This window comes from Podarcis cretensis (genome assembly GCF_951804945.1).
Source record: "Podarcis cretensis genome assembly, chromosome: 10".
Taxonomy (NCBI): domain Eukaryota; kingdom Metazoa; phylum Chordata; class Lepidosauria; order Squamata; family Lacertidae; genus Podarcis; species Podarcis cretensis.
This window is the reverse complement of record NC_137179.1, coordinates 18,177,480-18,201,187: the sequence shown is the minus strand read 5'-3', so window position 1 is coordinate 18,201,187 and position 23,708 is coordinate 18,177,480. Positions and strand designations below refer to the sequence as shown.

Genomic DNA, 23,708 nt, shown 5'->3' with positions numbered 1-23,708 from the left:
ACTATTGACAGCAATTTGCTCTCCATAAGCCAAAAGAAAGAAAGAAAGGTTGGCTTTTTGAGGAAAGATATCTGTACAGGTGAGGTAAATTTGTAGGGTGTTTCTGAAATTATAGGACCTCATTTATTTGGCATGTACAGAATACATAATCAATAATATTTTAAGCCCCTCTTTTACCTTATATAGGATACATGGTTTTTTAAATAAGTTTACAGTAAGCTGGAGAACTGGAGAGAATTGCAAAAAAGTTACATAATCCCATCTATAATAAAATGAGATAAATGAGGAAATTCTTCCATTATGTTACTGGCTAGTGATATGTACCAAAGGTAGGCTTCATGATGGAAGTGAACCACTGATGTCAAAGGCACAAAGTTGAAAGATTTGAAACTCAACAAGCTCAGGACCATTAGGTAACTGCAGTGAAAGCAGAGTTGCTTGTTGAAAGTTCAGGAAGCAATTCTGCACCATCTGTGGGTAAAAATTATGCCTAAGACAGTCTAGTTACTAGTATGTGAAAAAATGCATTTTCCTACTATGTCCACCATATTCTGCCCTCAGTTTCAAAGACACTCAAGTGAGCATCTACATTCCCAGTAGTACAGTTCTCATCTTCCTAGGATGCAATCCTACTCCAGTAGCAATTGATGGCAAAATTCCCATTAATCTTAATAGAATAGAACTTCAATCCTAGTGAGTTCATTGCTTTCACTTAGGCTAGAATTTGGTGCTTTGACTTCATTGTGCACTAGAGGGCAACATTCGGCTCTGGTGCAAACCCTGCTTATTGCTAGCTATTGCTAGCTTTGTTGGTAATCCTAGTTGGCAATGAGAAGAATATGTGATGGAAAGACTTTGAATTACGAAATTCGTTCTTTTCTAAAGTTAGTGCAACTTGGTTGAAGGCATATCTCCCTGCCCATTATTAAGGGTTTGGAAGGATAAACTGTTATGTCATGGTTGCACACAGATTCTTGAAGCAAGCAATATACATGGACTTCCCACCTTCAAGTACAATACCAAAACCAGTTTTTAAAACTCTACTTTCTGATCTTTTTGCACTTCATTTATCTAAGTAAAATTATTTCTATGGAGCAACAGAAGCAACTTTACCATCACAGTGTTGTAGCTCTCATCAGGCATCAGTATTTTATTTTTATTTAACAAAAAAATATATATACCATTTGATTGTAATAAAACATCTAAGCAGTTTCAATAGCTTGATAAATGTACAGATATAATAAAGAAGGGGGAAGAGTCTTGCTCTCTGTTTGTGCAGCAGAATTCCCTTCTTTTCCTTATAAGCAAATGCTTCTTCTGATTCCTTACAAATCTGTGGACTGTTGAAATTGATAGACATTATTATTACTGCTTTTAGTACACGTGGCAATGATCCTTCTCTTTCATATACATTTTGAATGGCTTAACAAATTCTGAGCTTTCGTGCGCGGCATAGCATGTCGCCAGTGCTTTTGACTCATTCTGGCTTGCTTTGGGTTTCCAGGGTACAGCTTTGTGCTACAAAACTGGTTCTACAAGCGTCTATGATGGGATACAAAAGATGAATGTATAAGCTATTAGCTATGGCCACTCTACAGTATCATTTCTGAGGTCATGAAAAAATTAAGTTTGTACACAGCCTGAGGACCAAATTTGAGGTGGCATTAGCCATGTGTTTTGCTTTTATTAGGCTATTTTTTCAAAACGAAACAAAAGCAGGAACGTCTGGGAGCGCCAAGCCATATCTGGACCATAGTGGGGTGGGAAACAGTTTTTAACCCTTTACCCCACAGCAGTCCTTATCCTCAGACCCTCTCCATGCCTATTCTTCATAGTGGGATAAAATCTCCTATTTATTTATTTGATGCCAATAGCAACTTTCCTGCAACTGTGAATAGCAGGTGTGGAGAGATAATCAGTGGAGGATGGCTGATTGGGACAGTGGCTGGGGCAAAGGCTTAATTCCCACCCATGGGCGTGATCTGGCTCTCCCCAAATCCCAGCTATTTGGTTTTTTTAAAATCACCCATTTAAGAATAAGGTGCCTTATTTGGCCCTTAAATACATTTGATAGATCCCAGAAAGACTGAAAATGAATACAGACATGTGTGTCTGCTTAGTCAAAACAGAAAGGTCCTATGAATGAGTTGACTTGTTTCTAGCTTGCTCTATTGAAATTTCAAGTTCTTGTCAGGTCAGAGGTCATCGTGAACATATTTTTACTAACCTATGTATGCATCCAAGGTATGACCATGTTATTACTCAAACTACTTGTGCCTTTTCATTTTAATCTACTATTTTCCTCCTTCTCTGTGGTGTCAATCTTTAATTACAGATTTATTCCAGGTCCATTTGGTTCCTAGAAACGCTGGAGACCACCATAACACTCATTTTAATGTTTCACTGTGAATCTTGTGGGGCCGGTATTGACTGATATCACCCAGTTTTGACTTTTGACTGTACTCTTTCTTCCTTTCTAAATGTACTAGGCTCTCTGCTAATGGGATAACGTGGAAAGTTCCCCCTCCATGTTTTAAGCATCCAGTTGTCAAATAAGCCTGTGTTCCATAGTGTGCATGGAATTTCCCTTGTGTACTTCAAAAATGTATTTATGTTGTTCTAACTCCACATCCTCTTCCTTTCCCCCCACCAAAAGACACCCAACCAGCACATCCCAATATTTTGACATATAAATCAGATAGAAAGATTTTCAGTCTCAAGATCTGTAGCTGCACTACAGAAGGGAATCCTTGGTCATTGTTTGGCCCAGATATGGGTCTTATCCACTTTTCTCTTAAGATTCCCAAACCTGGTCTGATTATTGCCAGTGGTAGAATCTATTGCTATTCCTCAACCCTTTCCCCTCCTTTCTTTTAAGTTTCCTGGGAACTCAGCTTCACATTTTACTCATGACCTGATCTTCCCAGTGCTAAGAATAGTAACCACTGTGCCACTTAGGTTCAGTCTCTTTGAAAACACCCCACAGCTGGAGAAACATGGAAGCCAGATTAGCACAAACAGATATAAACAACCAGAGGTTAGATTTATTAAGACTATAAAAAAGTCTAAATATCATTGTGGAACAGATAAGTGAGGAAAGGATTTTTGCATGCCCTGCAAAAGTCTTGGGAAATAATTTGCAATCAATTACCATGTTTTTGATTTTTTTTTTAAACGAGGCAAACCAACTCTCAGGACACAGAAGGGACACGATCTTAAATTTACAACGCGGCTATAACCAATTTATTTATAAATTGCCACAAGAAGAGTGAGGATCACTCAGTAGAGTAGTAGATAGGTTAAAATACACATTCATTATGTAACATATTTGGTTGAATGATGATAGCTGTTCAGGGGAGAAACATGAGCTGGATAGGGCTTTTGAAGGCCTATCAGCAGTTGGCAATTATGCTATTTTTGCATAATTACCTTGGCTCTTTATCCAGTCTAGCCTGCTCTATCTCTAGGAGATGGATGATTTGTGTCAACCATATCTGTCTTATGTATTCTCTTTTACCCTAATGTGATCCTGATGCTTATCAGCTGTTAACTAACCTTGGCCTCCATTGCTAAGCTCCTATTCTTAAAATAAGGAATACTACCACTCAGGTTCTACATGCTGAATGGATTATTTTAGAGCTATATACATATAGCTGTGGGAGCATATGTGTCTGCTATGAATGCTGCCCTATTTCATGACAGTGAAAGTCAGTGGAGGGCACAGAATAGGGAAGGGTCAAAATTAGAAATGTTTCACTAAAAAGTTTTCTTGTATGTTAGCTACTATGAGGGAGCCATTTCCCCCATAGTGCAATAAGTGTACAAGAATATGTGTATGAAGGTATCACATGTAGTTCCTTTCCATTCAAACTTCATCCAGCTGGCATCTCTTCAGAGAGTAAGCAGGTCCCACACTATAGTGTCTAAATGTAGATAAACCTTAGTCTCACCAGAATGAAGCATCTGGTTTAAAAAGAACCAAGGCATGTCTCTCTTTTCATGTTGCTAAGCTACATCTGCTCTTGTCTTAGTTCTACCATGTTCCACTGAAACTTTAAATACTGTACAGACCTGTTGGCTGTGTGTATAAAGTGAATTTATAATGAAGTCTGAAGGGGGGAAAATGGCAGAACAAGGGAAGATGCAGCAGAACTAGAGGGAAGGGCTACTTCATGCAATTCAGAACCCAAGAACTATTCATCCTACAACAAACACACATGCAGGTAGTTCTTACATAAACACTCAATACCTTTGATTTCAATGGGATTGCTTATTTGAGTAATGCCAACATGTGTGGTTGTGTAAGAAAACTTATTCTCTAGCTACTCTTCTATAACCACTTGAGGACACCAGGGCAGTAATTCTAATGCCGATTTTTGAACTGTTTTTTTGTCTGTCTAACATTCCTTTTTAATCCCCATCCTGCCTGCCCCTTCCTTATGTAGGGTTACTTTAGTGATCCTTGGAATGTTTTTGACTTCCTCATCGTAATTGGCAGCATAATAGACGTCATTCTCAGTGAAACTAATGTGAGTATTACTCTACCCTCCCTAGGATGCCACCAAATCCTCCTCTACTTCCTCCTCCTGTTTCCTTCTTTTTTATTATTTCTGGTTTATGTTTTCTTCCCTCTAGTCATGCTTTTATTGAACTTGCCGTCGTCCTTCTCCCAGGGGGAAAAAAAGGAGGGGGGTTGCATACCTCCTTCTTTTTCACTTGTCACAGCTGTGACCGGTGAAAGCACACAAAGCTTGGGGTACGTGTGCTTTTTTTCCCTCCAAAAAAATTCAGACATGTTTGAGTGAAACGTTCTAACTAACCAGGCTTTTGTTGATACCCTCCATCATGTTACAGAGGTATGAGCAGCCAATACTGTAGAGTGGTAAGAGACTCTTTAATATGCCCACGTAACCTCTTTCTTTTCTTATTTTTTTCTCTTCTCTCCCTCTTTCATGCTTTGTTTATTTATTTTGTTTGTTTATTTTTATATCTCTCTCTCTCCCTTTCTCTTCTCTTTGTTTCTTTCTCTTTTTCCTCGGCTTCTCTGCCACATGCAGCACTATTTCTGTGATGCATGGAATACATTTGACGCCTTGATTGTTGTGGGTAGCATTGTTGATATAGCAATCACCGAGGTGAACGTAAGTAGCTGGCATCTGTCCATGAATGTGCCTGCTCTTAACATTCATTTGTCTCTTCCAGTTTTTTTAATCTCTTCTTCTTTTATTCTTTCCCTTCTTTCCCCCTCCCTTTTTATTTGAAGTTTTTTTTTTTAAGGATTGCTTTTGTTCTGTTGTTCTGGATATTTTGTTTTTGCTTGTTTCTTTAAATTTGGAACAACTTTGAGGACTTTCTGACTGTTGCATCATTTTCTTTCCCCCATAACCAGCCTGGCATGAATAAAAACTGTATAGTAGGAAAACCGATGAGAGCTATGTGAAGTAAATGCACAAAGAGCAGGTTTGTGTCCTAGGAAGTTGGAGAAGTAGTCCAAGTTTAGGACTCCTGATTTGTCAAAGTTGAGTTAAACTTTCCATGGCACTGGGATACTTGCCACTTCACAGAGATCTACAGGGCAACTCTTTCGAGGTGGAATAATGGGAGCCAAATGTCATCTGTTTTCTGCTAGGCCTTTATATTCCCAGCTTTTTATCCAAAAACCACAAATTCTTACATTCTATGATATATTTGGTGGGTTGGATCCAGAGTAATTTAGTGATGCTTTAGTCTGACTGAAATCAATGAGGCTTGACATGTTATTGTTACCAATTCATCTCACTGATTTCAAATTGACTAAATGTGATCAATTTGGCCTGGATCAAACCCTGTGTATCATGTTAACTGATGCAGTTTTATCTCCCTATTATTTGTGGGAAAGCTGCCAGGGTAGTGTAGAGAGGAACATTGCATAAAAACCATTACATCCAATAGGTTTGATTAATTTTGGCATTTCAATTCTCACTTCTAGAACCTAGGCCACACACGGTCATCCATGCTAGACTGGAGGAATGCATGCATCCATCAGCCGCTGGTTGGCATGGTTAGTTTGCTTCAAGCTAAGTATTTTTTAGGGATCCATGGGGCCTTTCTCCCTATCACATCCAAGGGAGGATTAGTGCACCAATAAGAGGGATGATGTAAACCACTGTGGTCTTGGAGATCTTCACCAAAGATGCTGAAGGATTCTATTTGGTGACACATAATAAGTGGGTGTGATTGCATACATTATATACAGGTAACTATGTTAGATAGATTTTTTTAGGGCGTATCTCACAACTATACTACTTTCCCAGTAAATTATGGAGTTGATATTCAGGGAGTGGAAGACATTTTTGGTAATTTTCATTAAGCTGATCTCAGTTCCAGATCAAATTCCCTTCAGGAATTCAGATCAGATAAGTAAGATTCATCAACCACATCTTCCACTTTCCATTGGTCAGCTCTGTTGTTTATCAGGAAAACAGGACTTTCAGGTTATGGTTAATTCTGTTCTCAATATTAATTGGCTAATACTGAGAACTGAAATAATGTGATTAAATAGGATCAATCTCAGTAAAACTTTAAGTTCACCAGTTATTTATATATAGTTGAAGAACTGCCTAGAGCTGTCCTCTGCAGAGATTCTCCCAAAAATTTAAAGGTGGCATTGGTGGTTCTCTGAATCCCCTCTAAAGACTACCCTCCTACTATAGAGTCCCTTCAAAATTCTGCACATGTCTTTTTATTACCTGGCATGTTTGACTCTTCTCTTTTTAATCTTTGCTATTAATTCCTAACATTTGTTATTAATAAATTAATTGGTTTTGATTTTTCTTTCCTTTTTAATTTTTTTTTTTTTGCACAATATCTGATGCACTGATAATTGAAAATCAGTTAAGGATGGAGTTTGTTTTGAATTGTTTGAAATCCTCTTGCACATAATTCTGTTAACTAAGAGAATGAATGGTACCGTACATCAATTTATTCCTTTAAAATACCCTTGCTGCTTGCAACATTTGGTATGAAATCCTGCAACCTCCACTCCCACCCCCAGCAGGCAGGCATTAATCATTGCAGCTGAAATTGAAATATTTTCCTCTTCCCAGGCAGCACAAAATGGTTTGTGGATCAGTTGCACCTCCACTTCACCCTCCCTACCATGGGAGCTTCATTGCTTTGCTCACTGTTTGTGAGCCTGACAAAATCTGCCTTGTGTGCCTGTATGCTGTCTCATTTTACATCAACTGATCTGGAAGCATGGCAGGGAGAGAAGAGGAATAAAACTTCCCACAAGCTCTATGTGATGGTAGATTTTAAAATTGCTCCAAAACCAGGCATCATATGGTAGAATCCAGATCCAAAGCAATTGGAAAAATGAGTTTGCTGTAGACAACCAGTGGCTGCTACACTAAGAACAAATCGTAATGCTGAGATTTGTTCTCTATTGAAGGTGAATCTTTTTTGGCATGAGTTACTTTGTCATAAAAGGTGATGGATGCATTAAACAGGAACATTCTGTGAAGTCCAGCTGGGACTTTGCCATGCTGATCTAATCTGCCTAGGAAGCATTTGGTCACCAAAGCAATACAAGGCGATAAAGAAAACACAAATATGTTAACTTGTGTGTGTGTGTGTGTGTGTGCACGCGCGCATGTGTGTTGTGTGACAGAGAGAGAAAGCGCACTTATCTGTATGGTATAAGCTGGATTCATTTTCTTAACTAAAAATATATAGCATAGGAGGGCCGTGAAGGGTATAATGGATGCTTCTACATGGCATGGTTTTTTGTAGAAGCGTCCAATACTTCTGAGCAAGAGAAGTCACCCAATACTGATTGGGAAGAGTCTAGGAAAGGGGAGAATTTAGCTCCAAATCATCATGAAGCTTACTTTTTCTCTCATCTCAAATTCAGTAGGTGTTAATTATTTCATGCATGGAGATATAGCCGCAACAATCCTGACTTATGCAATCTCTGTAGGAAACTATATAGAATTCACTGGATATAAAACTAAGTGTGAAGACAAAGCAAAATGAGGAATGTAACCTGTTTCATGGTTCTGACTCCTTTCTCCGGTCAAGTTCCAATGCCGACTGAAAGTTGTTTGTCTGATCAGTATTTGATGCAGTACTAAAATAACATCAGTCAAGAATGGAGATCATTCTGCAATAACTACAGCTTTCAGCTCCTGAAGCACAAAGTCAGAATTTGGGAAATATCAGGACAACTGCAGTCCTCTAAGAGACTGAAAGTCAGAAAGCACACTTTGAAGATTACAAGGTGCTGACAAGGAAAATCCTCCATTGATGGCAATTTGCTATGGAACAACTGAGTAGGAAGAATATTATCCAAAACGAAATATGGATGAGACTGCAAAAGAAGGAAAACAAAAAATTAGTAGTCCATAGCAGCAGGTGCAGAAAACAATGCAAAAGTGCTGGGCTATGAAGCTAAGCAATGTCTGGCCAGAATCTGGATGATAGATTGTCTAGGAACTCCATGTATTCCTTGAAATATGGGTGTGACACAAAGGAAACAAATATGAACTACTAAAATAAATGAACATTACAAAATCATCTGGAAGACTGACAGGAAATCCTACCACATAGGGTTTTTTTGTGAAAATAGAAAGTTGCTGGTTACTGGGGGGAGGGTGGAAATTTGTGTTCCTTTTTAAGCACAGAAGGTTTTCTGGCCACAGCATAAAACTGTACCAGATAATATCAACTACTGAGATTTATGAGCTTTTTTGGAAATGCATTTTTTATCATAGTTGCATAGGTTTAGAGTTGAATTTACTGTGTGTGTTTGTAGTGAGTCGATTTTTGTATTACTGATTGGTGGTGATTTGTGTGTTTGTGCGTGAATGACTTTAGCACATTTTATCCATTGTGCTTTTCAGGATGTTTCAGGGTTTGAACCCATTTACCCAGTCACACACTTTTCTATATATCTAAGTGCAGGTGTATCTCTTAGGGCTTGTGCACACATTAACTTTTACCCCTTGGTTGCTGTACCAAGAGGGTAACTGTTTTGTTTACCTCTAGGTAGCAGCAGGCTAGCTCTAAGCAGTGCCTAGAGCTAATTCACTAGAGGTAAGTGTGGATCCATCAGGGGAAATACAGGCTACATGGGACAGGTGGCATCTACCCTGGGTAGAGAATGTGTGCACAAGCCTTAAAAGGATCATTGAGCTTGTGTGTGGATGCATACACCCAAGTGCCTAAATATCTTGGCATGTATCTCTGCTTGCTTAAGAGATGGAAATGCATGTGTATGCATGCTATGTGCATGTTACTAGCATGTTTCTGTGATTGTGCTTGGCAGTGCCAAGGTGTGAACACATGGGACCACTCCTAAGGCTACCTTAACATAACACTGTCCCCATAATCACAAACTTCCACTGAAATCACTGCAGTGTCACAATTATTTCAACACTAGGTTATGATGTACTATTTTTCAAGGTGTAGTTCTCTGAGTAAACCATAGCACTCACTAGAGGGTGTGCCATCTTAATTGCGCCTCTCAGAACTTTAGTGATACATGTCTTTAATAACTGGGCACATCAGACATCTCAGTTTAACAATCTTGTATTTTTTTTTTAATTTTTTGCATTAAAAGCCATGGCATATTTTCTACCAAATTCGTTTTTAAATCGGCTTGCTTTCAAGCCTGCCTCATTTACTATTTTTTTCAGGGGCTTGCATACAAAATTTACAGTCTGATCCTATGCACCCTTATTTGGGTGTCCCACTGAACCCACTGGGTTCCAAGTAAGCATATACAATATCACACTGTTACGTCTCCTCAGCATTAGCAAGAATTGTACAACTACATACCTCAATGTTCTTGTACGTAGTACAACTATGTGCCCAAACGTTCCTTGACATTTAGCCCTTGGTTTGCTGATTTCATTTTACTATCCTGCATCTGATCACATACAGCCACTTCTTCAAGTGTGTAACCAGCTTTTGTATCTGTTCACTGCCTTCAAATGTTGATAATGATTAAGAGATTGAAAGAAAACAGCATAAAAACTGCTAGTAAACAAAAGCTAGCCCCAAATACAAATATTGTTTTAAAGCCAAAATATGCTGTTGCTGCCCTGCATCATAATTCTAATTCCCCCTAAATAAAATCTGTCAAAAAACAAACATATATTCACCAGCCTACCCCTCATGCACAAATACCCTCTCTTTTTTTAATGAGAGGCATATGCAAGTCTATGTATTCATAGTTGAGACCATCCCTAAAACTATCTATGTATGAGTCATGAGTATGCTTCTCTGCAGTTTTTACCCTCCTCCTCTGTGCTTCTACACCAGGTGTAAGCTTTTCAAAATTCCACTGTAAATGACCAGATTCCCACTGTGAAACCTACCTCTGCCTATTAATAGTAATAATTCCCAATCTTCATAAATGTAACCAATATGTTCAAAAACCTATGGAGATAAACATATATAACTAATAATTATTGGTGTTAACTATGGATACAACATGACCTTAACTTGCTCCACTTTGGTCTCCCATTTTCCATAGAACAGGAGAATCTTTACTCTTTTTCAATAATTTTTGAGATGCTGATCTCTTGTGGGTAAACAGTGCAGCAGTGAAATACTTAGTCCTGTACATTTCCATTTGAAAGCCTTAATAATATGAACCTTTGTTCTTTTGAATGCAACTGCTGAGACAATGTTATAAAAAGTGAAAAATGAGACTTGAAATATGTTCTTCAAAAAGGGACTTGGTCATAGGGGTTGAAAACAACTTACTGTCTATATTGATACATACATGATGGTGCTTGTTTCCTTTAGCCCATAATGTAACTTAATAAATCAGTATCCCTCCTTGTATGGCAGAAGGATTTCATTACTCTTAAAAAAAAGAAAACAAGTAGAAGAATAATTTGATGTGTGCTCTTTACCTGTATGACTAGTATAACAGGAAAAGACAGATGGTCTTCAGAATACTAACAAAATATGCACCTTCCCCTGGAATTCAATAAAAAGTCCAGCCAATAGATTTCTCTAGTCTTTAATAAACCTTAAGTTTATCATCCTTCATATATATATATATATATATATATATATATATATATATATATATGCTGTCTGAACCCTCGTTTTCCATAGATGCCAGTCTTAAAGCATTTCTGGGATGTAAGGGCAAAACAAGTGCCCTTGCTCTTTGTTTGCATATAATAGGTACACATAAAGCTGTGTAGATATTTCAAGGATTTTGTGTCCCTATATTCATATAGGTATATTTTTTATTTATTTTACAAAAATTATATACTGTTTATTGTCATAAAACCTCTAGAATGTATACAAAAAATATTAACATTATCTATAAAAAAAGTTACGAACAATTAAAAACATTTTAAAATAATTAAAATTAACAGTAAACAAGGTATGGGTGCAATTATATTCCCTGAAAAGCAACTGAGAGTTCTTTCATCTATGCATGGCTAGCTATGTTTGTCTGTGTGTCTATGTCCTAACAAGGAGTTTCAAAGGGTATTTCATATATATAATACTTACAAGCACATCAGGAGACTGAGGCTTTGAGCATTTGGGTCCTAATCTCAAACCTTTGTCCATGTTTACTATGAAAGTGTTTGCATGTATGAGTGTGCCTGTGTGTTCTGAAAAGAATGACGGAAGGGGATACAAAGTGTTGTTTCAGTGAAGTATTTAATAGAATCATAGAACTGTAGAGTTGGAAGGGACCCCGAGGGTCTTCTAGTCCAACACCCTGCCATGCAGGAATCTCAACTAAAGCATCCATGACAGATGGCCATCCAAATTCTGCCTTTAAACCTCCAGTGAAGGAGAGTCCACAACCTCCTGATGGACTCTGTTCCACTGTCAAACAGCTCTTACTGTCAGAAAGTTCTTCCTGATGTGTAGTAGTTTCTTGTAACTTGAATCCATTGATTCAAGTCCTACTCTCTGGAGCAGGAGAAAATAAGCTTACTCCATCTTCCATGTGATGGCCCTTTAGTTATCTGAAGATGGATATCATATCTGGAAAATAATATTTAGGACCCAGACACTGAACTATATAAGTTTAATTGAATAAGCAGTGAATTGTTATAATTTCCATGAATAGAATACTAGAATAATAATAGGGTAATGATAGAAGATGTATGTGTATATAACACTCCCCAAATTTCTTATTTGGGCTCAGGACATGCCCGTTCAGACATTTCTTAGAGACAAGCCTTGCCCAACATTCAGAAAGTTCCACAAGCTCTCATTTTGCTCCTAGAAAATCAAGTACCTTTATATGATTCCAAAAAGTAGGTGTTTTCAAATGCTCAGGACCTCTTGAAGAATCAGCATGTTGATTTAATGTTTATGACTGGGGCAGTTCAGAGATCCATGTAATGCACTCTAACCTTTCTCATCCCTAGAAAAAGTGTTTTACCAGGGTAACCCACAAATATAGCTGCAGTTTCCCAAGTGATTCTTGTGATGAGAAAAGCTGACAAACCTACTTTCACAGTCATGGAAATGACTTCCAGGAAACTACAGCTGAATTTGTAGGATGTCCCAGACAACACTCTATCCTATTAAGAGTCTGGGGACATTGCATGGAGAATTTTAAATATTTTTTTTAAAAAATGGCTTCATAGAATATTCTGAAGTCAAAAGCAGTAAGAACTGTGAGACAAGCATACTGTTTAGGGCCTTTCTCTAGGCCTATCTTCAAATGGGGGGGGGGGATTTCTCCTTTGAGCCTGAGCAAAAGGTGTTGGGCCAGGCACATAGGTATCCTCCCTTTTTGGAGAATCTACATTTTAACTCCAACAGGCTCCATGCAAATGGCATGCCTCCTGTTCACATTCCTTGGAATATTCCAGTTTCCCTTTTATCCTCAGTGGTGCACTTTCTTTTTAACTCTATTCCTCCCTTTCTTCATTCTCAACTTTTATGCTCTTCCCAACTCTTCACCTTTGCCCTTCTAGCCAGGCCAAACCTCTTACCAGCTAGTTTTCACAAAATTAAAATGTGACTGAAAGCAGATAGCTATGGTTTCACTTTAGCAAAGGCAAATTGTCAGTCAAGAGCTGGAGGATGGCCCTGTGTGTAAAAATGTCAAAATTTTAATGATTCTCAAACCTCTGTTTAGTGGGATTCTGGCTACAATGCTACTTGGAAATAGGGTCCATTGAACTCAATGGATTATGCTTCCATTAAAATCACTTCAGGATTGACAGATTCGTCAATCTGTTTGAAGGCTGTTTGAAACTTTACCCTGTTACTGCAGGTACAATCCTTGACCCACCTACCCAAGAGTATTTCTAGAGTAATTGCATTGACTGAACTGAAGCTTGTTTTGCTAGTCCAGTGTAAGTGGATTGAGGATTGTGATCTAAAATAAGCCCCGCCCTTGCAATGAAACAAAGATGGGTGGAAGGACGGCATGCACATAGCCTTGGCCTTTGTTTCAAATTCTGTGTCCATCTCTGTTGCTGTTCTGGTCTGTTTGCCTCTTTGTTGCTCTCTGTCTGATCTTCTAAACTTTCCAGTCATTTGCTGTTCTGCTGATATTGGAAACAAATCTTTGTTTTGTGCATACATACAATCATTTTAGGACTGCAGTGTTTCACAAGCAACAACTTGGAACATGGAAATGTTTTAAAAGGTTTTTTTCCACTCTTCCAAGATTAGTATGTGGACAGTGAAGTCCTCCAATATACAGCTAGCAAAGGGCAGGAAAAATGTGACCAGCTTTTTTATTTCTTTATACTGTAACTTTTTTTTTTACATCCTACATTATCCCACTCTTAAGTGTCACCATTGTAATGGTTGTTATATATTTCTGATATTTACCTATATTTGTGTTGGTGTATGCATGTTCAGTTTTTATATTGATAACTGTTTATTGGGGAAATTGTTCAGTGTTGCTGTTTTTTCAGAACAACTGGAGCTATGTGCATTTTGTATACACACTGTTCAAGCACAAATATTTATATTAAGTGCAAAATTCAACATGCTGAGAATCTTGCTTTTAATTTTTTCAAGTCAACTTTCTAACCTTTTAGGGCTTGCAAATGTGTGAGCCTTACCTAGCAACATACCTGGGAGATCTGAGTGAGACTTCCAGTGATCCATGAGTGGGGCAGTCAGTACCCTCTATAGCTGTTTGCCTCACTCCATGGCCATTCAATTATACAAAATAAAAGATGAAAATTTGCTTCTTTCATAACTTATACAGAATTGCAGAATTCAGATTTTTATTTTAGACAAAAATAATATTTTTAGTAAAAGGGAATGCATAACTCTGAAAGATAAATCACTGAAGTGAAGTTTCCCCCACTAACTATAAAATGATTTGGTTTGACACACTAAGGATCTAGCATCTGATCAAATCATTTTGTAATTCAGAATGAGGGACTTGCCACATTAGACTCTTTAAGTCACTATTATTTAATTAACAAACATTAGGTCTGGTTTTCATATGGTGAAGCCATGAGGTGGCTCTTTCCTGTCATGGTGAACCTTTCTTCTAATCTTCCTCCAGCATTTTAAAATCTGATAATTATTATTATTGTTATTATGACATTAATCATGTATGTATATCTACTGTACTGCATTAGCACCATTTCCTCAAGACCTGGAATTGCAGACTTTATAGTAGGAGGGCACTTTAGAAAAAGAAAGCTTTGGCTTATGAAAGAAAAGAGTTATGCTGAGGTGGCTTTAAACTGTAATATATATATTTATAAGAATGCGAGATTTGGTTCTTAGCATCTCCACCTAGCTAGTAAACCAAACCAGCCCTATTTTTAAATCTTTGACAGTTCTAGTTAATGACAATTCTAAATCTAAATGCACTTAAATATAAGAATATGTGTGCAAATAAGGGCTGACATGTGGTTTGGGAGTTCACATTTCCTCTGTGGAGGAAATCTTATTTATTCTAAACTGTTGGTGATAAAAATAATAATAATTAGGCACTTATCTGAACAGAAAGTGAAATTTCTTAAGCAGATTCCAAAGTTGTGCTTGGAGTATAACTTTAGATACAGTTATTCTTTGGTACAGATCACTGTATTTAACATTTTACTTTCAAGAATCTTAAGAAACAGACATAACTCTTGAAGAGTGCACCCATAGTTTCTTTAAAAATAATATAAATTGCAGCTTAAAGTATTCTAGTATTTAGGTATTAAACATGTAAATAATATGTTTCAAGAACATGGTTGCAGGCTTTTTTCAGTTTTTGTTTTGTATAGTAGAAAGAAGAGGAGGATATTAGACAGTATCATGTCTACAGCATATTCATGTGGAGTCATTTTGTAATAAAAATGGGACCTTAAGGGGGAGGGTTGTAATAACTATTTTAATTCACATTTGTTAAAATTAACAATTCCAATTAATTTCATTCCAGGAAAGTATTCTATAAGCAAATCAAAGATTTTTTTGATTTTTTTAAAGGACATAAAGTAAATCATATTGGCTTCCCTGTAGACTCTTCCCCACATTATGGTTGCAAAATAATGGTTAGCACTATGCAACAGCAAACCCAGTGTCCTTATCAAATGTGTATACTGTATATAATGAAATTTTTATTTTATAGAAATTGCTTGCCTACGTTATTACCACCAAGCATATTCAATATATTTCAGTTTTAGCAAGCAGCCTGAGAGATACTTAGATTTTGAACCTGTCCATCGCTACAAGTGTTGATATTCTTGAAAACACAAGTAAAATCAGACGTCTAAGAGACTTTTCCTTTGTTACATACAGCTAAAGTTAGGCCACAGTATGCAACTGGATTACTCTAGAGTAGATATTAGCAGTTTCAATTTATTATTTATTAAATTTATACCCCACTCTTCCTCCCAAATGAGCCCAAGGCGGGGTGGTGGTGGTAAAACAAGAGACATTAAAAGTAATTTCAGTGCAGATGCAGACTGGGAAATATATCAACTTAAAAGCCATGTTGAGAGAGGAGGGTCTTCAGTTGACACCAAAAAGACAACAGATAGTATTTGTCTAATATTTAAATAATGGGAATGCCAAATTGAAGGTGCCACAACTCTAAAGGCCCAACTCCTATAATGTATGGCACAGAATCCCTGATAAGATGATGCCTGCAGGAGGATCTCAACTGCAAAGTACAATGATCAGTTGGCTATATAAGGGATATGACAATCTTTCAAGTAACCTGGTCCAAAGGGCAGCTCCATATAGAGGACATTGTAATAATCCAGACTGGAGGTGACCAGTGCATGGATGACAATGCTAAGCATAACAGCAAATAATATTTTCTTTAAAATTAACAGAAGCTGTTGCATGGTTTACATTGAACATTTCAACTATAAATTGACTTAGATTCAGAGGCCCAACTGTAGTTTTCACATGACATATTTTTGTATTTAGGACCTTGTTTAAGAAAAGAACTGTAACAGCTTTATATATCCATATTATCTAGAGAAGAATGTTTCCACTAGACACAAATCTGTTAAACTGTTATACCAGTTTAATGACATCATAACCATGCCATTCAAGCTTTAGATATGTATGCATGAGAAAGTCACAAATATGCTGATATATGGGTTTTGAACATAATATGTGCAAATGCATATACCTTGTGAATAATGGAATGACTTGTAGAAGGAAACATGTTACTTAAAAATTGGCATACTCTAGAAAAGCCCACAAATAGAATGGGTAGCAAGAATGCAGCTTCTAACTCATTCAGTGGGATTTGCAGAGACGATATTAGCACTGAGTTGTACACTCAGTGTTTGGACAATTTAAGCATGGCCCCCCCCCCCCACTTTACCTGAAATTTATATCAAGAAAACAATTTTGCTGCAATACTGAAAAAAGATTATTTTTTAGTAATATAAATGAATTAAAATTTGGTAATATTAATACACGTTTACATCCTGTTTTGTTTTGTTTTTTAAGATTTGTAACCAATGAAAACAATGAAGAAAAACGTTCTCCCCACAAAATTTAAATACAAAAATATTTAAAATCATTTAAAGATATTCCACAGGTCTGATACTTAACCTTTTTATTAAATACTTCAATATCCAATTTAGAAGTGATGTACAGGAGAAAATAATATTACAGTATGTTAACTATTGAGCAATTTGTGGAACACTCAGTCTGATGGAATGCTCTATCGCAAAAGACCAGGGCCCTGCAGGATTTGACATCTTTTCACAGAGCCTGCAAGACAGAGCTGTTCCACCAGGCCTTTGGTCCGGTTCCATTCTGACCCCCCCCCTTTTTTTTCAAGACCTTGTATGTAAGGGGCCCCTCTAACCCTTCTCACCAGCTCATATGAGACCAGCACAAATAGCTGGGTCTGGTGAACACTTAATGTTCCCACCCCATAGTTATAGTTATAATTCGTGGGTTGCCATCGGATTTTATTTTGATTTTAAGCTGTATTTCAACCGATTGTTTGATCTTATGTTTTAATGTATTATATATTTGATGTTAGCCACCCTGAGCCCGGTCTTGGCTGGGGAGGGTGGAATATAAATATTTTTATTATTATTATTAGTGCTAAAAATATGAAAGATTTTAAAAAATCTCTAAGCTGTTGCTATAATGCATAACTCCATTCAGTCATTTTGATATGGAACAACATTCCAGCTTCTGATATAGTTAAGGTACTATGCTAGGATTTAAAGTAGCTGATTAAGGCTGCAGTCTTATATCCACTTACTCTTGGTAGCAAGGAAAAACTGGTATAAAAGGAAAATTCCTGGAAGTCAAGATCCAAGTTTGGGGCAAGTACTCTTTGGTGAGAGAACCCCAGCAGATATTTAAAATCACTAAATATGCAGCAAAGTGTGGAAATATAGGTCGTTAGACCTTTAAAATATGTCCTTGTGAGCTCCAAAACTTACATCTTCCCCATCATACAAAAAGACCACAAGTTTAATAAGTTTTAAATGGTTTACTTACAAACCCTCCAAAGGTCAGATTCATGTGCTTTTTCATACATCCTTCAGAAAAAGTTGCACAGGCAGTAAAACTTGGCTTAGTTACACTTGTATAGTTCCAAAATTATTGGTATAGGAACACAAGAATGGCTCATGAGAGCCATGCAATCTGAGCTGCCGTCACCAGCTCAAAACCTCTTCATGTGTTGAGCTTCTCTGAGAGACTGAGAGAACAAAGGCTTGATTACCTAGTCCCTCCCCAGGTGAACTAAGCATGGCATGACAACTTACTGTATGGTCTTAACCCCTTCATGCATTAATTAGACCTAAGCATGTTTGTTTTATGAGGCTGGTTATCCCACACTTACCTGGGAGTAAGACCCACTAGACTCATAAAGACTTCTGAGTGGATATGTATAAGATTACACTGTTAGTTATATCAATAACTATGGTTTAACCAGTTTGTGGATCAATATTGCCTGACCCTAAACAGATAGAAAATACATTGTCTTGAAGCAAGAAAATGATTTGAAGGGAATGTGGTGGCTCCTGGTTTTGAAGGGTCCATGGACAATACACACTCCCTGGGGGCATCTCCCTTAGGGAGTCTACCTCTACACTGCCATTATCATCAGCTCCTACAGCTCCTCTTTCTCAGCACTGCTACTACCAACTTGAAGCAGAGAGCCAATGAACAAACAGGTGTCATGTCATTTTCTGTTCCTCCATTTCACCACCGCTGCTGCCTAGACTCAAGCAGGAGGCAGGTGAACAAGCAAGCAGTGGTGAAGAGGAGAAGCAATTGTTTCTCAGTGGGGCCCCTGCTGAGTTGCAGACCCTGGAAAACTATGCAGCACTTAATTTCTATATCTATTATGCTCTTGGTTGTAAAAGTAAAACATGGCCAATATGACCTGAGAAAAGGGAAAGGACACATGAAACATAGAGACAGGGGATTCAATGCAATTCTATATTGTTTATGTGCAGAAAAATAATCCCTTCCCATTATGATGCCCAATAGTGAAGGACAAACCATCCAGGAGTTGAAAGAACTTTTGTCCCTATCATAATAGTGGCCCCAAATGCAATTACCGGTATTTATTTATGTCATAAATAATCATTAGTAGTAGTATTTATTTGTCGTGTTTTACACCAAAGTGTTTCAAAGCAACTTACATAATAAAAATAGAAATAACAAAAAACATCAAAACCAAATATAAAAAACAAGAACTATAGTGTCAAGCATGCTTTCTGGGGAGAGCATTCTGCAAGCGGAGAGCCGCTGCTGAAAATAATTTCAGTTACACTTAGGGAACAAAATCATTCAACAATTTTGGCATTTAACACCCATCCCCACCACCAGAAGCTGCTTTTTCACCTGTGGAGAAAAGATGAAAAACCGCTTGGGGGGTAAATGACCTTCAGCAAAAATGGCTGGAGGAGAAAAGGTTAAGTAGTCTCACACACAGTACTATTCCTCTTTGCAGTATCCTGCAGCTGCTTTTTATTTAAAACAAAAACCAGGAGGCCATTACATCTGCCATGCACTGCCAGCTTGGACCTGAATCATATCCTAATTAAATAAGCAGTAAAAAGACACAGAAAATGAATTAAAAGTTAGGTGTACTACTTTTCAAATAAAAATTAACTGGCAGCAAATTATTTCTTCCTGCCTACCCACATATTTGAACTGAAGCATTTAACTGTGAAACAACTCTGCTACTTGGGGGGCATCTAATCAGCCTTCATGTAAAGTTTCTTATGGATATATAGTTCACTTTCAGACTCAATAAATACTAGGAAGAAAGGTCTTGAGCATATTCAATATTTCAGCTAATCACTGTGTATTTTTGACTTTGGGCTTTTATCACTAAATGCTGTTTATTGAAAACAGTGTACCTCAAGGTAGACTGAATAAAAATCTGATTGATACATGGTCTAATCCTGACCTTATTAAATCATATGAAGCAGCCTTATGGATAGAAGCTGCCTTATACTAAGGCAGACCAACTGTCCATCTAGCTCAGTATTGTTGACACTGACTGGCAGGAGCTCTCCAGGGGTTTAGGCAGGAGTCTTTCCAGACCATACCTGGGAATGCTTCAGTTGACATGCAAATAATGTGAACTGCTATAAAGCCTTCCCTAAAAGTCCTTCCATAAAAGGACCTATAAGTTGTAATACACTAGGAAACTTACCAGCATATCTGAACCTTGGAAGCTGTGCTGATGTGAAGTACAGTGGTACCTTGGGTTACAGATGCTTCAGGTTACAGATGCTTCAGGTTACAGACTCCGCTAAGCCAGAAATAGTACCTTGGGTTAAGAACTTTGCTTCAGGATAAGAACAGAAATTGTGCGGTGGTGGTGCAGCGGCAGCGGGAGGCCCCATTAGCTAAAGTGGTGCTTCAGGTTAAGAACAGTTTCAGGTTAAGAACGGACCTCCAGAACAAATTAAGTTCTTAACCCGAGGTACCACTGTACTGAAATACCATGTAGCTAAAGACACTAATTGGAACCCAATGTCCACCCAAAGAAACAGAAGAATCATAGTTTGTCTCTTCTTCCTAAGCATATAAACATTGTCTTACCAGGTCAGCCCAGCATACTCTAACAATTGCCAGTCAGATGCACCAAGAAGCTCTCAAATAAGGCATCATGGAAATAGTCATAACCTGATAGTCATTCATAGCACTGGTTAATAAGATCCTGAATACAGTAATTCAGTTTTTACCTATCATGGCTAATGGCCTTCAGAAGAAACCTGGTCTATGTTTCAGTTATCTCCCATGCTGATTACTGCAGTCATATTTCAGCTAGTCTTTCATTGTCTCACCTTGGTACACTTCCATCCATCCAGCATGCTCTTCTCTGAAATCAATCCACCCTTTGTCCCGTATGCCCCTTAAGCCTGGAACTGCCTCCCAGAATGCCTCTATTATATCTCCCCCCATATTTCCTTCAGGTCGCTCATCAAATTAATTTTTTCTCTGAAGCAACCCCTTACTCTCCATATACTATTATAATTAAGCTGAAGTATGTATAATTGAAAGGATGGCATATACTTTTCCTGTTAGTTTTACTTCTGTTTCCCTCCTCTCACACTGTTGTTTCTCATGTATCTGTTTTCAGATTTTAAGCCCCTTAGGCCAAGGATTTGTCAAATACATTTTTTGTCATATGCCATGCACATGGATAGTACGTATAAGCAATTATAATGGCTATGAATTTACCAGTCCTCCATGAATTTATCTAATCCTCTTCTGAAGCTATATAAAGGCCATTGTTTTATGATGAACAATCATCATCATTAATTAACTATGTGGTTTTCTCTGTTTTTAACCTATTGCCAGAAAACTGAACTAGATGACTCTGGAGTCTAGTAATTTCAGAAAGAAGCATGACTATATCTTCAATCACTTGTCATATCTCTCCACTCCATTCCAGCCTGCCTAGATATGTTTGTTGAAATGGGGTGACCAGAGCAGCACATTGTATTCTTAAGTGGAAATATAATAAGGTTTCTGTAATGGCATTGTGATACCTGCTATTTTATTTCCATCTCTTTAGTAATAATTCCTAATCATGATTTTTCCTTAAGTGAATTTTCTACTATGGTCTCAAGAGATCTTTTCACCTCATCAAAACTCAAGGTATGAATGATTTAATTACTGCTTGTAATATGTGATTCTTTCTGTTGAGTGATAGGCCAAGCTTTTTGTAAGCGTCTGCAAAGATATTTAGGATGATCCAAAAAACCAAAGTGCTGTACCAACAAGTACAAAACAACCCCTTTGCAGCACCACAAATCCAACTCAATGGTGTATCGTTGGAAAATGTCAATCACTTCTCCTACCTAGACAGTTATCTTTCCACAAGGGCCAACATTGATGCTGAAATCCTGCATCGCCTAAGCTCTGCAGGTGTGGCTTTCTTCCGATTGAAGTGCAGAGTGTTGAGAACTGGGACATTCACATGGAAACCAAAATGCTGGTTTACAAAGCTATTGTACAAGAAAGAAAGAAAGAAAGAAAGAAAGAAAGAGAGAGAGAGAGAGAGAGAGAGAGAGAAAGAAAAAGAAAGAAAGAAAGAAAGAAAGAAAGAAAGAAAGAAAGAAAGAAAAAGAAAGAAAGAAAGAAAGGAAGGAAGGAAGGAAGGAAGGAAGGAAGGAAGGAAGGAAGATTCTTTCTAGGAAATTCTGTGCAGATATCAGAGTTAAGTATTACTACATAAAGGGGGTATTATATTCCACTAATACTGCTGTGCTATGTGCATGCTGCCCTCAAAAACCTTCCCAACTATTAAGAAATAATTACCAGGTCAATTAAGATAGTAGGCTTAAATTCTTAAACAATGGAAGATAGCTACTTGAAGTAAAAGCAGTATCTTCCAATAAGCTAAAGTCTTGCTACACTCTTCCCATCACCAAATACTGGTTCCTGACCACATGTCAAGAAATGGACATATCTCTCAACACCATAACTCTGCAATCCAAGGATGGCTGGGCAATATCAACATTGTCATTTATCAGCAGCTAAATACTGGTATATGCTGATATATCACGATGTCTGGGATTTATCTCGGCTGCTTCTTCCTCCCCACCTTAGGGGAGGAATAACCCAAATCAACAGGGATGGCCCAAGACATCTTGGTACCTGAGGCAAACCTCAAAAATGGCACCACCACCCCAAGTTGTAAGTAGTAAGTGAAGATCTATATTGCAAACAGTGTCAGGGGATCAAATCAACCTAATGGTTGATGTGGGAAGTAAAGGCTGTCACAGGTGGAGCCCAGGAGTGCCCAGAAGGCAGCCCCTGCCATTTCCTCCCTAGGGATGGGAGAAGACCAGCAGTGCCTATTTGCTGAGTGGCCACAGTGGAGGCAGAATTGAGGCAGAGGGCTGCTGAGGAGGCAGCAGGACCAGCTGCCAAGGAATACACCACAACTGTCGCTGCCACCACAGAAGCAACAGCAGGTGGTGATGCATTCCTGTGAGGCTGGATTTGCTCCCACTGTGGCTCCTGCCTGAGGCAGTTGCCTCACTCTGCTTCATGGGTGGACTAGCCCTTAAAATCAGTATGTGACATTGTTGGAAATCATTTGCATAAACAAATTAAAGTATTTGACTTTTCATTATAATTGCCAGCACTTGGAATGGTAAGATTCACTGTAAATATGTGCTAGTTCAGTGTTTCCCAACCTTGTGCCTCCAGCTGTTTTTGAACTACAACTCCCATCATCCCTGACTAGCAAGACCAGTGGCAAGGGATGATGGGAATTGTAGTCCAAAAACAGCTGGAGGCACAAGGTTGGGAAACACTGCGGCTAGTTCATATACTCAAATGATGTTTGAAACCATTCACTCTATGTCCATTTCTGTGAATTTTAGAAAGTTTTAAAAACAACAACTGCTGAACTACTTAGCATTATTCCTATGTGCAGTGCTTCTTTTCAGCTGGAACACGCCTGAACACAGTTCCAGTACCTCTCAGGTGGGCACCATTGTGGGCTGGCGCTGTTTCTTCCCTTTACGTGCTTCTGAGAGCCCAAAACAAACATTTCAAGTCAAAACAGAAGCTGGCCAGCATGTGCGAGTCTATACTTTGTTTTAGATCTAAGACTCCACCTAGCTCCTAGCTGCTTCTAGTCATGATTTGTCAAGCTACAGGGCGTGGCCAATTCATATTTCCTTTTCTTCAATCTGTCTCCTGTGTAGCAGCAGTGGGCTTTCCAGCCAGGCTTCTGCCATTGCATGCACGTGCGTTTACACAAGGGCCCTTTTGAGCTGCCCTAGCCATCTGCCTGAATCTAA

General features: G+C 38.1%; 1 protein-coding gene and 1 long non-coding RNA gene across 18 annotated transcripts in view; one reads left to right on the top strand and one right to left on the bottom strand.

Annotated features, from left to right (window-relative positions):
• LOC307225302 overlaps nucleotides 1-23,708 on the bottom strand; it is a 122,049-nt gene that overhangs the window by 35,648 nt on the left and 62,693 nt on the right. For 2 of the 10 annotated variants that reach the window (XR_013842834.1, XR_013842835.1), the window contains exon 4: nucleotides 8,024-8,347. The exons of 5 other annotated variants lie outside the window; for them this stretch is intronic. This is a non-coding gene — a long non-coding RNA (uncharacterized lncRNA). Of the gene's footprint in view, nucleotides 1-7,810; nucleotides 8,348-14,149; nucleotides 14,518-23,708 lie in introns of those variants that run through there. 3 more of the 10 variants (XR_013842838.1, XR_013842839.1, XR_013842840.1) reach the window with 2 other exon arrangements.
• The window catches only part of CACNA1C (calcium voltage-gated channel subunit alpha1 C), a gene marked incomplete at its 5' end in the record, with an annotated part of 458,067 nt that overhangs the window by 382,433 nt on the left and 51,926 nt on the right, over nucleotides 1-23,708 (top strand). For 7 of the 8 annotated variants that reach the window (XM_079992108.1, XM_079992110.1, XM_079992109.1 and 4 more), the window contains 2 exons: nucleotides 4,446-4,529; nucleotides 5,058-5,141. In XM_079992108.1, coding sequence (XP_079848234.1) covers nucleotides 4,446-4,529; nucleotides 5,058-5,141 — 168 coding nt within the window. The remainder of the gene's footprint in view (nucleotides 1-4,445; nucleotides 4,530-5,057; nucleotides 5,142-23,708) is intronic. The other variant, XM_079992115.1, reaches the window with a different exon arrangement.